This window comes from Marmota monax, unplaced genomic scaffold (assembly GCF_021218885.2).
Source record: "Marmota monax isolate L192 unplaced genomic scaffold, Marmota_monax_Labrador192_F-V1.1 WCK01_AAM20220418_F8-fsc00015, whole genome shotgun sequence".
In the NCBI taxonomy this organism is placed as follows: domain Eukaryota; kingdom Metazoa; phylum Chordata; class Mammalia; order Rodentia; family Sciuridae; genus Marmota; species Marmota monax.
The window spans coordinates 22,838,832-22,856,069 of NW_026692194.1; the positions used below are offsets into that span (position 1 = coordinate 22,838,832).

The window sequence follows — 17,238 nt, forward strand, 5'->3', positions numbered from 1 at the left end:
CTAATAATATTATGTTTTCCTGAAGTATGTTTTGATATCTGTGACATTTTGGAAAACAGAATTAACTAAGAAAGAAAGAAACTATCTCTATGGTTTCCTGTTTTAATTTTCTCTGATTTGAAACACCATAGAAATCTTTTATTTCTCTAATAATAGAAATGGTGGATGTGATAAGTTAGCTAACTGGCGTTTCTTCTGGTGCCCATTTTGTAGGATTAGATATTGAGCTTCAAATCTATTTTGAGGATGGAATTTAGATTTAAGTCTTGAAAATTTTGTTCAAAATATACTCTGCAATTACTGTTTTGAAGATGAAATAAGACCTATTTTGTGGCCTTTAGCCTCATATAATGTGACCTTTAAAAATATTAAAGGAGTAACATTGAGATATGAGGTGAATCATTAGATGTTTATAGGAAAGCTTTAACTGAAGAACATGACATATTAATCTTTGGGATCTGAAAGTGTTAGAATTTTAAAAATTTAACTTTATACTGCTTTTCTGGATCTTTGTTGGCCTCGTTTCTGAGTCTTCTTTCTCTATTGACATCACTTCTTAGGTCATCATAATCAGGTAATACTATGAGCGTGGATACTTTCCCTCTGTTTAGAACCCTAGAAGGCTTATGTCAAACCAAATTAGATTATAGGTTATGGGCTGGTTCAGAACTTGGCAATTTATTCATTCTAACAGAACAACTTATGAGGTAAGTTCTGTTACAATCCCTAGAGTGTAGATGAGGAAAGTGAGACGCTGCCTGTGGTCACTTTTTTACTCCTTGTGCCTCCTATCACCTCTGATACATGAAGAACACTAATCTAGTCACTCTGCTGAGATGAAGGCTGTTTCAGGGTAAGCAGATCAAAATATCCTGAGATGACTTGCCTTTCTACTCTACTGAGATCTATGGAGATGTGGATCAAGAGATAGCTGATAACAGCTTTGGTTCTGAGTTTTTTGCAAAACCTGGATTTTCTAAATCCAGTAGCCACCAGATATAATGGTATAAAGCCCAATCAGACTAATCAGTTTAACATCATAAGAACCAAAGCCACAATCACAACTAATTGTCAGTTGTGTTTTCTTTAAATAATCATTTTAAAATTTGTTTGATTTTACATGGGGAATAAGTGTGTTGGAAAGTGATTGGCTGGCATTCTAGCATATCCCATGATTCTGAATCACAGTGATAACTGTTGATTTTTTTAGGATATCCTTTGTACTAAATCTTGTGTTGCCATTAACAGTGTATCGCTGGAAGGCAGTTATTGGGGGTGATTGTTTACTGAGTGTATTGTTTCAGTTTGGAAAGGTGAAAAAATTCTATAGTTGGATGATGTTGAGGGTTTGGTTATACAACATGTTCCTGACATGTACTTAATGCCACTGAATTGTAATTGAAATTAATAACTAATTAATAATTTAATTAACAATTAAAATGGTTAAAATGGTAAGTTTTGTTATGGATATAAGAAAGGGGAAAAAAAACTTTTATAGAAAGCATGATTATTTTATCCAGGCCTACGTATGTGAGTGCTGTTGTTTGGTGTATTTTATATTGGTATTGAATGACAGGAGCACACTGTGAAGTTTGTGACTCTGGCATAGGAAGGCAGTTCTAGTGTGGCACTTAAAGATGGCTGACTCTGGAGTCAGACTGCCTGGTTGTGTGTCCTGGCTCCACCACTTACTTGCCATGTGACCTTGGGTAAGCTACTTACCTTTTCTGGACTTCAGTTTCCCCCTTGTGGAGTAGAGATAATAATTGTACTGGGGCTGGGGTTGTGGCTCAGTGGTAGAATGCTTGCCTAGTGTGGGTGAGGCACTGGGTTTAATCCTCAGCATCATATAAAAATAAATAAATAGAAATAAAGGCATTTTGTCCACTAACAACTAAAAAAAATATTTTAAAAAATGTACTTATTTCATGGAATGTGAGGATTAAATGAGATAATAATAAAAAATTCTTAAAACACCATCTGTCACACAGTAAGTGTTAAATGGATGGACATCTAGGGGTAGGTTCTAAGTTACATTACTTATATACATATAAATGTAAGCATAAATTGAATATTTGTTTTTTTATTTTTTTTTAAAGGTAAAAGAAATAGGAGATTACTTTAAACAACACCTTTTACAGTCCAGGCACAGAGGAGCATTTGAACTGGCTTACACTGGTTTTGTGAAACTAACTGAAATACTAAACAGGTAAAACAAATATCCTTTTGTGTAGGTTTTTAAAAGACTAAACGTATAAACCATGTGCTTGGAGTATAATTTAGTTTTGTCTTTTGATGTTGAAAAGAATAAATACTTAGTTGGCTACAAAACTCTTGGAAGGAATGGTTTTCTTAGGTCTCATTGTGTGATTTACTGCAGATGATTGAGTGAAATGTCCATACCAAGTTGCTCTCTCATTGAAAGGTGATTTGAAGTCAACTCAAAAGTTTTTGCTAAAAATAGCTTTGAAATTACTATTTCTTTTCATTGAACAAAATGAATGTTTTGTCTGTTTGAAAATTACTTGACATTTGGAATAAAATAAGCCCTGGAGTTTTTTGCATTTGTATGTATTACAGACAGAGAAAGACACTTAAGGATTTTGACTTTTTCTTCATAATTTTGTTTTATAGAAAATTAAAAGGAGCAAAAAGGAGAAAAGATTATTTCACATTACCTAGAAAAATACTTAGGCATATTTCATATGTTTAACCAAATGTGTATTTTTGACATAGGTGTTGGTAGTTTCATTCATTCATATAATAGATTTCCTCCAAAGAGCTTGTGAGGAAACCTTAAATTACTTAATGACTAAGTGTTCATGGCAAGTGTTCTCTAAATAAAAGGTAGTATTTTCCAGGAAAACATTTCTTTTGCCTGGAAACTTTTTGAAATGAAGCAGAGTTCTGCCAGCCTTGTAGCTTCAGCAAACATTTTATTTTGGGCTGTTAAGACATCTACTCCTTGAATATTTTTAAAACTTTTCTTTCACACTCCTGGTGAAAACATTTATAAAACATCTTGGCAGTTATGGGCTGCACAGAATATCTTTAAATAATCCTTTTAAAATGTCCCTGACATTAAACTGCTGATCTTGAAAATATTTTGTTATCTTTTAAACTTTTGTTTCCAGTGTAGATATGACTTATGAATATTTTTTTCTCACAATGCAACATTTTCCATTCCTTCAAATCAGTTGACCAATACATATTGAATGTTAGCTGTGTGCTTGGTATTGTGTTTATTTTGGAGAATATACTACTTATTTATAAGACATGGTTTCTGTTAAGAGTTTATGGTTTCATTTGGGAAATAAGCAGGGATGAAGTTCACAATGTTTAAAAAAAGGTGTGCCGTGGGCACCAACTGGTTAGAACAGACACTGGATATAGGCATCCAGCATCTCTCTGTGTGTATGGGGGTGTGCTGCTTGGACAGCAGCCTGGAACGTTAGACCAACACACTTGAATAAGATGAAACTGCCAAATTTTTATATGAAATTGACGTTCTGTTGTAATGGCAGAGAGAGAAAACCATAAGAATAGGCTGGTAGGTCTTCATAGGAGATAGAATTTGTGCTCATGCTTGGGTAAGGTTTGAATGCATAGGAGAAGAAAGCAGGAAAATCGTTCAGAGGCTAGAATCAGCATGGTTTATTGTTAGGTAACTAAGTCTTCTTGTAGTGCTGCTGCTGGGGTTAGTTATTAGCTAGATAGATCGAGGCCAAATTCTTATCAACCTTGAAAGTAAATTTGCTGTGTTAGGGATGGGGAGAGACATCAATTGTTTTTGATCTGAGTCAGATCATAGTGTCGTAGACAAGAGAAACAATGATGGGATGTAACTTAAGCTCTTAGTTCTTAGTATACCCATTCTGTTAATTGGTAGTGAACTGGTACAAAAGTTAACTTCCTTAGCTTCTTATCTCTTCATCTCTAAAATAAGAAAAAGAATATTTGCCCTCCTGAAAGATCTCTTTGGCTTTGGTTGTATGTAGCAAATAAAATAGATTTTATAAAAACTCTTTGTATTATATAATTTCCTACAAATGTGAGATTCTGTGAGATTTGTTTTGGTTGTGGGGCTGGTTGTATTAAAGTAGTTTTTGGTTGGAGGTTAGATAGATTGTGATGACAGATTATAGTGAGTCTGGATTCAGTTATAATGATATAGAACCAGGTGATTGGGGCTTCCTTTATGTCAATGGTTGTGAGGGTGGAGACAAAGATGTGACATTTCAGTTAACTTATGACCTCAGGTAGTAATGGTTCCACATGACAGATGGAGTGATTAGAAGAAAACTCTGGACATATTTTATTACATGTTATGAATTTGTGTGCCAGGAATTAGGGCAGGGCTCAACTGGGTTCTCTTCCCCAGGATATTTGCTGAGTTCAATGGGTAGAATTTAGCTGGCAGATAAACTGTTTGGAAGGGATCTAAACACATTTCTTTGATGGGGACAGCTGGAAGATTGGGCCTAATTGGGACTATGTGTGACCTCTCACTCAGCATGGCAGTCTTGATATAACTGAATTCTTATGTGGCAGCAGGCTTTCCCCACAGAGAACAATCCAAGAGAACCAGGCAGAAGCTATCTGGTCTTTTCTGACCTAGCGTTGGAATTCTCACAGCATTTTGGTTATTAGTAAGACTCTAGATGAGGCTGGATTAATTTTCACCTTCTGATGGCAAAGTGGCAAGATCATGTTGTAGAAGAATGTATGGATGAGAGATACTGTGATAGCCATCTTTGAAAAGTGAATCTGCCACATGAACCATTGAATGTGGGTGATGGAGGTCATCAAGGAGTGATTGCTTCTCTGGTTTTAGTTTCTAGTGACTAGAAAAATGGGATTGATATTGCCTAAATTAAGGAAAAATTGGCTTTGTTCTCAAGGAATGAGGTAATTGGTTTGATAAAGATGAATATGTTTGTTTGGTATGGATCAAGTGTGAGATAATGATGGCATATCCTGGTGGAAATATTTAAGTTACCAGTTGGAAATAGGGAATTAGTTTAACTGATGTAGCAAAAACAGAGATGTAGATTGTGAGTTTTTTTCCATAAGCATTATAGTTAGTAAGATCGAAGTTATTACAGGAGAGCAAAAATGAGAAAAGAAGAGAGGACCAGGTACAGAGGCTCCTGAACTACTGTGTTGGTATAGTTGAAGACATTCCAGATATAAGGAATGGAGAGACTAGGGAAGGCCCCTAATCTACTTCAAAGATCTCCCTCATGGCTGTCACTGGTGGCTTGTAACCCACCTGTTATGAATTCTTGGCTGTTGCTTCCAAACCATGTGCTTCTTTCTCCTTTTGGAGACGTTTCAAATCTGCCAAACAGAATGTTTTACATAGAACATCTTTATAGTATGTGTGACTTTCTATTGTTTGGTTTTTATTTTTAAGAGAAAATTTTCTTTTGGACTCCTTTTGAAAGCTTTTTATAAGCTCTTTAGTTATGAAAAATTTGTTGAGGCATATAGCATTTTTCAAACTTGCTAAAAAGAATTCTGGACGTTCATGAAAACCCACATAAATGGAGGCCAGCTGCTGGCCAGCTCTTGAACTACAGCTGCGTCAAGGAAGGAAGCACTTAAAGAGATTAATGGGTACATACCCAAAGAGGTAAACACGAGCTATGCCATTTAAACTGGTTTTTAATAGGATTTTTCAAAATGTCTTCAAATGTAAACTGATTTCACTGTCATACAATCATCTAGGAATAAATAATGAGGGGCACTCTTTTTCTGGGAAATTTTTTGAAGTAACACTTGTACGCATAAGATACACAAACAATATGTTATGTTAAATTTTTATAATCTGATTTTCTTAAGTAGTGATTTCTATTTAGAATTTGAAAAAAAATCATACTTTCTTTGAAAAACACAGTTACCTGTCATGCATAATTACCTGCCTAAACATTTGGTTGGTTAATGGTTAACTACATTAAAATCATAACTCTAAATTGAAGTTCTGATAAAATTCACAATTGCTTATTTATTATATATGATAGTAAATTTCTTAGTATTTGAAGTTGTTCTTTCAATTGAAATGACCAGAATCCTACACTAGGGTGTAAAGTTGCAGAATCTAGTTTTCGTTTATCCAGCCATAAATTAAATACTTAATTATAAGTGGACAAAATTATTGACTGCAATTCTAAATCTAGAAGGGATGTTTGTGACTACTTGGCAATATCTTATTCTTTGTATATTTGAATTGCTCTGCTTATTGCAATATTGATAGGGTTTATAAGATGGTTGCAATGCAACCATTTTTCCACTGCCAGCTTAAAGATATAAATGCTGGCATTTAGCTGTTTTTGTCATAAAATACTTCTGCTGAGTCATGGAAATCAACACTTATGGCGGACAGAAGTAATTTAAATATGTATTTAAACTTGATTAATCAGAGTTATTATAATTCAATAGAAAGCCTTTTAATGAAAAATTGAAATATAATAGTAAAAAGAGCCAATTTCTTTTACCTTTCTGGAGATAGAAAGACTATGTCTTTAAAGAAAATGCAATTGAATAAGAAATAAATGTTGAATGTTAATATATGAGAGTTTTGGAGGGAAAGTTATTCAACTCTGAATGAAAGAATATACAGTCTTGTCTAAAATTTAATCACTTTTTTTTTTTAGTACAAGTGTCAAAAGGATTCTTATTTTGCACTGGACATCCTGTGAATTTTGTTTGATTATTAATAAATAAAGAATAACTAAGTTAAGAGCCACTTTGGGGAGCCATATGAATTCTTCATAGAACAGTCCTGTTGATACTCTGAAATGGATTAAAATGATCTGGGGAAAAGCAGAATGTTTTAATATTCACCATCTAAATCATTGAGTCTTTGGTTTATGGTCTGTTAATGACTCTTTAATTTTTATTTTTAAGTCTGCTCCTATAGTGGAGTCAAATATTATCTTTTTTCTGGAAATTTGTACACTGGTTTTCAAGGTCCTCATAAAAATCCTGTGTCATTTCAGCCACAGCAGAGGAACATATTCTCAGTGAATAATCTCTATCCTAGTTTTTTTGAACTTAATTTTTTTCTCCTTGATCTCGGGGAAATTGTATTAAGAGAACAACTATCTGTATGTTCTTCTTCCAACCACTTTTAATGGCCCTCTGGTTGCTAATTCAGTTTAGATGTTGTCCTTGTTACTGTTGTGTGTTTCTGTAACTGAGACTTTGGAGTCACCCCTGAGGTTTTAGCCTGTGGTAGACCTTGGCTGTGGGGCTGTGGTAAGGAGGCTAAGATGGCCCCTGCTGATGATGTAGCTTTCTCACTGGGTCTCATTTGGACAAATCAGTTTCCGGGCTTAAGTTTCTCCATGCTTCAGGGTTCTGTTCCCTTTTAAAAACAAGCTGTACATACACACAGCCTTCCTGCACACATCTGTCAGCGTTTAGTTTAATTGAAATAATAAACATGAACCTTGAAATAATAAACATGGTACTTGACCAAAGAATAAATGGAGTTGGAGAATTTAGCTTATGAAATAATTGGAGATTGGAAAAATTTCTAAATTAGGAAAAATAACCATGCTGAAATAGTTTAAGGAAATAATAACATTTCTCAATTAACAATTCATAAGTGATATAACTAATTGGAAGTATCAAAAAATAGCTGTGTTGCCACCTAGGTGGATGGATGAAGCCATCAGAAAGCCACTTTGTAGTCAGAGAATCTGATTTATTAGCATAGAATAATCTAATGACCAATTAGGGGAGTATACAGCACATGTAATTTGATTTTGGTTTGCGGGTTTTATGCTTATCTTAGAATACTTATCCACTACGAGTGAGATAGCTCTGTGGATAGAAGTTGGACTAATCTGTTTATAGAATAATTTGCTTCAGTGATCTGCTGAAGACACACGCACTGGCTCCTGCCCTGTGTGTTTCTGTAGGGGCTCAGGCCATAGCACTTGGCTTAGGAAAACAGCATTTTTTCCTGTCAGCATTCTCCTCCCCCACCCCAAGTTTTGGACCCTTCTTGATTTTGATGAGGAAAATTAGTGGTTCTGATTGTCCCCCACCTGCATGAAAGAATTTGGAGCTATGAATTTGAGTGAGTTGATGTATCTATTGGCTTGTTAACAAGTAGAAACATTTATCCTCACTAGGATTCTGTTTCAGCTCAACATGAGAGAAGCGAGTTGGGCTGTGTAAGCTTCCTTTGGGCATTCTGCTCATTGCACAGTGCTGTTTTCCAGTTTCCACTTGGGAAAGTCTGGGGATTTGGGGTGTGTAAGATTGTGGGAAGCTGGATACATTTTAGAAAGCTTCTTTTAGAACTGGTAAACTGATCTCATAGAAATATTTTGTACAATAATATTAATGTACAAAACACATGGTATTAGTGAGTTGTTAATGATAAAGCTTAGAGCACTGGGAAGAAACTTACCATTTTCTCTGTGGCAAAAGAAACAGCATGTGTTGTATTAGTTTGAAAGGACAGTCAAATAGAAGAGCCTTCAGACAGAGAGGATGTCTGCCCTTTTAGCAAAGAGGCAGTCACTAACAAAAGCAGGATTTTGGAATTCCCCAGGACTGTGGTTGGTGACTGCATAGAGCTGGCAAGGGTCCAAGGTCTGCTTCTTTATTCAGGAACCTTTCCCTTTTCCTTACTGACCCCTGGGTGTGTGATGAAGAACCAAAACAAACAAGAAGGGTTTTTTGTTCTTGGGATTCTTGCCTGTTTTTACCTCTCAGTTCCTTCATTATCATAAACACCAGCAACACTAGAGCTTTGCAGTCACTTCCTTATAAAGTCATCTTTCCTTGCTTGGAGTACACAGAAGGTTCATTAACTGGCCTCAACTCTAGATGAGGGATATTGCATTTTGTTTTATTTTATTTTATGTTATGATGTTTTATTTTTTGGTACCAAGGCTTTAACACAGAGGCACTTAACTACGGAGCCATATCCCCAGCCCTTTTTATTTTATGTATTTTTAATTTAGAGACAGGGTCTCATTTAATTGCTTAGGGCCTTGCTGAATTGCTAGGGCTGGCTTTGAACTTGTGATCCTCCTGCCTCAGCCTCCTGAGAAACCGAACACCTGGTAGAGTAGTGTATTCTTAAAGGCATAGTGAATTGTCACCATTGAGAAGCCTTAAATTCCAGCCCCCCTTTTCCACACCTGGCTTTTCAGTTTTGTACCTACCAGGGGGCACAGCTAATGTGCAGCAGCTGTACCAGTGTTAGTTGGGCCTTAATAACCCCATTTAAGAGAAGGAACATCTATTGTGTACCAGATATTGTGTTAGATCAACTCCTTTGACAGTTACTCTGAACCTGGAGACAATTAATAGGGTATAAATTTAGGGACAAAGGCTTATGTGGGGCCGTGATATAGATAGTTGGGGGACATTCTCATCAGGAGCTTTGGGCACTTGTATATTTTAGGGTCATTGCCTTCAGTAGGTCAGGGAATCCCATCTTGTTGGAGTTTTAAAGCATTTCTTTAGGGATTTTATTTCATTTTTAAACATTGAGAAGTGAAGTGATTTGTTCATAGTCGCATAAGTAGGTGACAGAACTAGTACTAAAATAAAATATTTTTCTGGAATTTTCTTAGAGATTAGCAATTTAACAAAAGTTTATTGATAAGCTGCTTTATATACAGGATTGTGCCAGGTGGGCACTATAGAGGGTAAGAGTACTGGTAAAACGCAGACCTTGTTCTTAGAGGAACTTCTAGCCTAGCATTTTAATCTTGGGAATTAGATAAGTGAGCTAGAGAATTTGTAGACTCAGACAAAGGTCCACTTGTTGAGCTATTCCAGGTGATGGGAAAAATCATTAATGCTAATAACCAAAAAGCAAGGCAAGAAGAAAAGTGCTCGATGGGAGGCAGAATGGCGCTTTAGACGCATCATTTGGTGTTGGGGTGCTGCCTAGAAGGAGGACAGACGATTGGAAATACTAGTCAGGAAATTGGGAGAGGAGTCAGAGTTGGAGGTAGGGTGACTTGAGATTCCCCCAGTTTTTTCGTACTGAAGTACAGTGTCCAGGAAAGCCCTCAGTCCCAGGCAAAAAGAGAGTTGGTTACTCTGACTGGAAATATGTATTTGAAAGACAAACAAGAAATAGTAGAAGCCATGAGCTTGGAAGGAGGTCTCCTAAAGAGGCTTAAGACAGAAGGGAAAAAGTTATAACCTTGAATTAATGTTTTATCTGTTGCTAAAACTTGAAATATTGGTTTGCAACATAGTTTTTTTTTTTTTTTACCTCGCTAACAACTGTACAACACTTTTTATGAACCTGAACTATCCTTGGTTTTGAGCCCTATACTTGGTTTTGTTTTGGATTCTGGGGAAAAAAAAAGAATATCTTTTGGGGCAACAGTTAGACTAGTAATGTTCATTTTGATAGGCTACTTGGAGATTTCAGTAGAAAATTTCATCTTGATGTTAATGCCATCCCCTTGGGATGTAGAGATTTGCTGAATGTGTTTATGCTTGATTTAGGAAGCTAAGCAGCTGACTCTGTCACCGAAGAACTCGTGTTTATGCTTTCTTCTCTAGTTACCGTAGCCTCTGTATTTGTCAGCCTGGCTTATTAGAATGGCATACTCAAGGCAGTTGGTTGACCATTCATTTATTCAAAAATATTTCTTGAGTTCTCTGTTAGATGCCAGGCCCCATTGTAGATGCTGGCAATAGAGAAATGAACAGAAAAGAGTATGTTTTTATTTTGAAGGACACATAGTAGTCACAAGAAACTATCAGATTGCAATGATATTTTGGCGTGATAAAGGTTTGGTGGCAAGATAAAACTTTTCTTCTTGGACTAAAGTACCATTCTGAGTAATGAGAAGCAGCAACTTTCTGGGGAAGAACTTTTCAAACAATGGGAGCAGCTAGGCAAAAGTGCTTTGCGTATTTAAAGAACAGAATGGGATGAGATGAAGAAGAATGAGGTTGTCCAGATGCGCAGGGCTTTGTGAGCCACTGTAAGGAGTTTGGATTTTGTGCTCCCTGGAAATTATTTTTCTTTTTAAAATATTCCACATGGGTGGAAAATTAAAAGGTATCTTGGGAGCTGTACAAACAATAATGTTGTGGATTCTCATAAGTACCTTTGAGATTATGAACAAATAAAGTATGTATGTGTGTTACAGAATTGCCTATAATGAATGGGAAGGAATTGGATTGGATAATGAGAAATTTTGTTAATGTATAAAATAAATGCAGATAAAGTTAGCACTGGTCCTTTCTAAGCTGTTCATATCTTGTTCCTGACTCTTTGCCTGCCTGTTCTTGAACTTGAGATCATTTGCTTTGGTATCATTGGGAGATTGTGTGTGTGTGTGTGTGTGTGTGTTTGTTGCTGGGGATTGAACCCAGGACCTTGTAAATACTAGGTGAGTATTCGAACACTGAGCTATATCCCCAGCTCTAGTAGATGGTTTTAGACACACAGACTATTTAAAGCAAGTAGCTCATAAAAGCAAAGATATCTTTTTACATAGAAGATAATTTTTCTCTTCTAAATCTATAGGATGTACTTCTACAAGTGTTAGGGTGTAGAAAGGCACCCTCCGACATAGTTCAAAGTCAATAATCTGCATTTTTTTATGTTACAGGCAGATAAAAGCTTTGCTTTTATTTTGGACTTAGGGCAAATGTTTGAGAAAACTAAAATTCTGCATGACAACATTAATATGATATGAGTTTGGAGGTGATTCTGACATTATCAGATTATCTTTCCATTTACTTTTTCTGAAAGATTCTTTTTTTAAAAATGTATAGATACGTATTTTTCAGTTTTTTATGATTTCATCTGTAGGGAAGAAAACAGCTCTTAGATCTTTACCAATTATCCTCCCCTTGGTTATCTGTGTATCATTTACTCTGAATGTATTGTGAAGTGTTTTAACAATCTCAAAGAGTGCTATCGTGAGTAGCCAGTCTTAGAGTTTGTTATTGTTGAAGTTATTGTTTTCATTCAGATGATGCTGTTGATTGATGACTGATGATGTTGAGTTTGAGTAAACATGTATCATTTACTTCATATCAAGGATAGGGACAAATTCTTGTTCTGTCCCCAGAACTTTCCTTGGCATAACTCAGAATTGTTTAAATGGTTGGTAAATGAAAAATAAGGGGAGAAAAATAAGGAATCTTTGTAAGTAAACATTTATTAATAATCAGCAAATAAATGGCTGTTTTATTGATTTTTATTTTTCTTGACATAGTAGAAAGCCTTTAGTGATGACAGCATGGTAAGCAAACGATTTGGTAAACAGAGGTATAAGCACATCTTTGCCTTTACTCAGATAAGGTTACACATGATTAATTTCCTAGCAATTGGGTCTTGGTACATTTCTGGGAAATTGCTTCATATATTAGCTTTAAATGTACTTCATGTTTCAATGTGAAATTAGTTGCTTTGTGTTTGTAGGTGAGATAATTCCTTTAGGCCACCATGAATCATTCAGTTAATAAAAGAAAGCAGTTTATTAACAGAAATGCATTTCCCAGTTCCCCAGGGGTATTGGAGTACCTCCAAAATGAATGAGACACAGTTCATTTCATGCCAGTCACAAGTGGGTTATCCACCAAGAAGATTTTCTGTAAGATACTCTAATTCTCTTGGTAACTTTCCATCTATATCACCGAGTTAATTTAGAACCATTTTAACCCCACCCTGATGGATGTTCAAAGATTGAAGACAGTCTGAAAGACAACCTAAATAAAACAAGGTTAGGAAGATAATTTCTTAAAAGTAATATTTTCTGATAATACATCCCAAAGCCACATGAAAATGCTTCCTGATTTATATGCTGCTCAGCATTTTTATTCTATTGCTCTGTTTTTAGGGCATAGGATTGTGCAACATAGGTACTAGGTGCATCATAGATCATTTTTTAAAATGAAAGAATGAAATCCATTGAAGCAAATAATAGAGAGTTGATGGTATCTTTATCACAAGACAGATAAGCCAGAAGTGTAACTGAGCATTTATAGCAGGTGCCTTGAAGTCATGCCTTCTTGCTAAGCAAGAGCTTTGGTGTCAGTCTCCATTTTAATTCTCTTTCTGCACTTATTCACTCTATACCATTGGGCAAATATTTAACTTCCATCCACCAATTTAGATTTTTAATTTTTTACCCAATTTATAAAAATAGATGTGAAATAGTTGAACATGCTGGAAGGTCTAGTGAAAACTGTCATCTAGAGTTTACGGCCACATTGTCAGTCTCTGGAGGAAGAACATTGAGGGCAGAGAGATGTCAGGTGCAAAAGTCCCGAGAGGTATGGACTTAGGGTATTTAAGGAATATCAGGTAAATATGACTGAAGTGGCGTGCATCAGGGAAGGAGTTGTCGATGAGATCAGAGAGGTAATGGGAACTAGACATTGTGTAAGGACTTGGCTGTTCCTTTGAGTAAAATGGAGAGCCAGGGAAGGGTTTGTGAATAGAAGAGTGAACATTTGTGGTAGATACTGAACATTTAGTTGGTTGCATCTGATTCTTAAATAGAAGTTATTCCTTCATTTATCTTAGGAGTGTACTCAACACAGTTATTTTAAAGCCTCTATCGGACTGCTTCATAAGATCATTTTCATAGGGAGTGAATTTATGTTCTAATTACTGGATTTTAAGATTGTCTTAATATGAAATTTATTTCTGTAATCTGAATTTTGGTTTGCTGCTGTGATGGGAAGGCTTTTGGTTTGTTTACTTATTTTTCTCTTGGGAGCTCATTTCTCTATCTAAGAAACTATATTAGATGGTGACATTTTGCCACCCACTCCCTTTTCCAGTTTGTTCCCCAGTGATATGGGGGATACCACAGATCAAGTCAGAGTTAGTAGCCAGCCTGATCCAGGGTCTTCTGGTGCCCACGACTTTCCTCGGCTGCAGTCCCAGGCAGCTTTGGCAGTAGCCCTTTTTCAGTGTCCTTTCATGAGAGAGGATGCCACTGAAATTCTCTGTTTCCCAGGAGAAAGGCAAGTTACACCATGAAAATGGACGTTGTGGCCACCACTGCTGCTTGTAAACCTGTCACCCAGCAAGCCTCTGGCATCAACACACTCAATGCTTTGTGTTTTCATTCAGTGTTACCCAGATGATTATCTTGTTTTCCAGATCATCTGGTTTTAGTTGTTTCTATTTGTATATTTTGGGTATTTATTACTAGGATGTGTTGTGTGTGTGGGGAGTGTCTTGTTAAAATGGAAACAAACTAACTCCTCAGTCTTTATCACAAATTCCATTGAAACTCTTTAGAACTTGCATTTTTCATTATCAGATATCATATTTTTAGAAAACAACTGTTAAGAAGAACTTATTAAACATTTTACAAGAATCAAGTCATTGAACCCTTCCACCAACCTCATTTTGATAGAAGAGGAAAGTGAGAAGTGGAGAGGTTTAGTAACTTACCTGGTTCACATAGATGTTAGGTGACAGAGAAAGGATCTAAACCTGATAACTTGACTCTAGAGTTGCTATTCCTAACCATTGTGATACATATTCTCTCATCTGTCAGTTGGGAAAAATAATAAGTTTCTCACAGATTTGTTGTTTGTAATAATGAAGTAAGATCAGATATGAAAAACCTGGTGTTGACCGGATGTGTCATAATAGATTTTAATAAATGTTTTTCTTTGTAGCAGGCAATATAGTTCTAGTGTTTCATAAAATATAGTAGGTTTCATTTTAGTGAAAAACATGGGGAGTCCTATTGTTGAACCAAATTCTCCTGTATGGCTAGGAGGATGAGGGCCTGGCCTGGAAGAGTTATAGAGCTAGAAAGAAAGGGAATCAGAAAAATAGGATCCAATGGCAGAGTCCAAATTGGAAACCAAACAATTCAAGGATTGTGCAGAAAAGCTCATTTGAATCTGGGGAATTCCAGAGCAGAACAAGAAAGTCTGGACTAGATAGTAAGAAGTAGTGCCTTGAGCATTTCCCAGAATTCCTGAGGTTCCTAGTTTTCAGTAGTGGGCAAGGAAGGCTCTTTTTGAGGGCACTTTGCCAGCTATGACCTTGTAAAACATTCTTTTGACTTTTGTTTTCAAATTCCCCAAATTAGCAAGGACCATTTGGTGCTTAGTGCACAATACTCAAGGGAATAAAGGGCTTGGCCAAATGTTTACACTTAAAATAGCCAGGGATCTAAATCAGGGCCTTGCCTCTGAGGCCTTGACTTTCACTATTCCTACACAACCTTCAAAATGTAGCTCAGATTCCACCCCTTCTAGGATACTATACACCTTATGCTAAGGAATTGCTGTAGATGAATTAGAAGGGTATAGAAAGAAAAGGTTCTTGTGAGATGCAGTTTATTTGGAGAAAGTTTTATCAATTTGGATGAAGAGGGATATTTTAGAGAACAAAAACAAATGCTTGGAAATATGGCACATCCCAACATTGTGTTGTATGTTAGCATGGAAACCATCAAAGAGAACAACCTTACTAGAATCTTACTTCAGTCTATGTAGGAACTGAAAAAGCTGAGGTTTGATTTAAGGAAAAGGACTGAGTTCATGTCATTGGTGATCTTTCAGACTAGGAGAATTTGATCAAGTTGGAAGAGGAGTTAAATAGATCAAGATTGGTTAAGAGTCAAGAGCCATTGTAAGTTCATGCAAAGGAGAGAGGTGCATTGTGAGATAGCCCAATCTGAACTCAGACCTGCCTGCTTTCTAGAACCTCTGTATACCAGGCAGGCAGGCCCAGGAGTGACTCATTGAACATGTTGAGGATCATCACTGAACTAGGATTTGATGTACTCTTATTTCAGTGCACTGAACAGAAGCAAAGGAAGTAGGAAAGTACCCCTCATCTGGTGCTGTTCCCTTTTCCCTTAGTTTTTCCTACATAGTGAATCCCATGCAAGACGTCACCTTAGATGACAGTATTACCCGTACTCCAGTTAGCCCTGTGTTGGGGAAGAAAACACTTGTAAATGAAATCCATTGATAATATTAGATCAATAGTTTTTATCTATCACCTGTATAACTCCAGGTTTTTCTCAGGTGGTGAGATCACCAAAAATGACTTGTGCGTTAATTCTCTTTCTTTTCCTTGCCCACTCATTAGGGACTAAATTAATCCAAATGCACTATTTTTTTTTTTTTGACAGTAAAGAAGGAACAAAATAAAGCAGTTATATAATCTACAACTTTATCATTAGAACAAATAATTGCTTGGAGGCATTTGGATTTCAGTGTTTTTTAAAAAATATTTATGTTTTAGTTGTAGTTGGACACAATACCTTTATTTTATTTATTTATATGTGGTACTGTAGATCGAACCCAGGGTCTCGCATGTGCTAGGTGAACGCTCTGCCACTGAGCCACAACCCCAGCCCTGGATTTCAGTTTTTGATTGAGCCATGATGTGAGGATTATACCAACTTGGCAATGTTAGTAATAAACTAAATAAGTTATTCCATGAAGCATAATTTTAAAAATATACAAAATTCAGTGGTTTATAATTTAATTTCAATCCTCAAAAATGTAAAAGGTATGAACATTGTTTTAATTACGAAAAAGTTCAGACATGTATATGTGTATATCCTATAAACATACGTTTAAAGGAGAGAGACTAATAGAATGAATTGCCTTTGTTCATCACCCAGATTCATTGGCTATCAAAGGTTTGCCATATGTGGCTTTGTCTGTTCCTTTGCATTGTTGTTTGCTGAAGCATTATAAAGTTCATCACAATTTGTGATTTGCACTACACATTCCAGCATGCACCTCTAAAATTACTTACGCTTTCACATCCATACTGCCATTGGCACATCTTAAAAATAATTCCTTGGTGTCATCTCATATCTGGAACTTATATAAATTTCCTCTATTTCTTGGCAGTATCTTTTTTTTTTTTTTTTTTACATTTGATGTGTTTAACTCAGGATCTGAAGAGGGTTCACACATTGCATTAAGTTCTGTGTCTTTGAATCTGATTTAAATTCAGTGGTTCAGATTTTTGGAGAGCTGGTTTTGATGGCTGAGGTGGATGGATTTCAGTGTTTTTAAAAAAATCCTCTGAGAAGCAGGATTGACATGATAGCTTTATAATCTATGCTAACGTGAAGGAAACCTTTTAAATCACAGAGTCTGAGTAGGGTGTTTTGATTATAATGCTTATGGCCAAAGTATTTTTGAAGTCCCTGTCAAATTTTTTAAAGCGACTCTTTTAAAGTAGTATTGTTTATATATAATCTGTTCTATGTGAAACATATGCCTGAA

General features: G+C 36.0%; 1 protein-coding gene across 1 annotated transcript in view; it reads left to right on the forward strand.

Annotated features, from left to right (window-relative positions):
* Thada (THADA armadillo repeat containing) overlaps positions 1-17,238 on the forward strand; it is a 318,367-nt gene that overhangs the window by 51,349 nt on the left and 249,780 nt on the right. Inside the window, exon 22 of the mRNA XM_046425124.2 lies at positions 2,100-2,209. Within this exon, the coding sequence (XP_046281080.2) occupies positions 2,100-2,209 (110 nt within the window). The remainder of the gene's footprint in view (positions 1-2,099; positions 2,210-17,238) is intronic.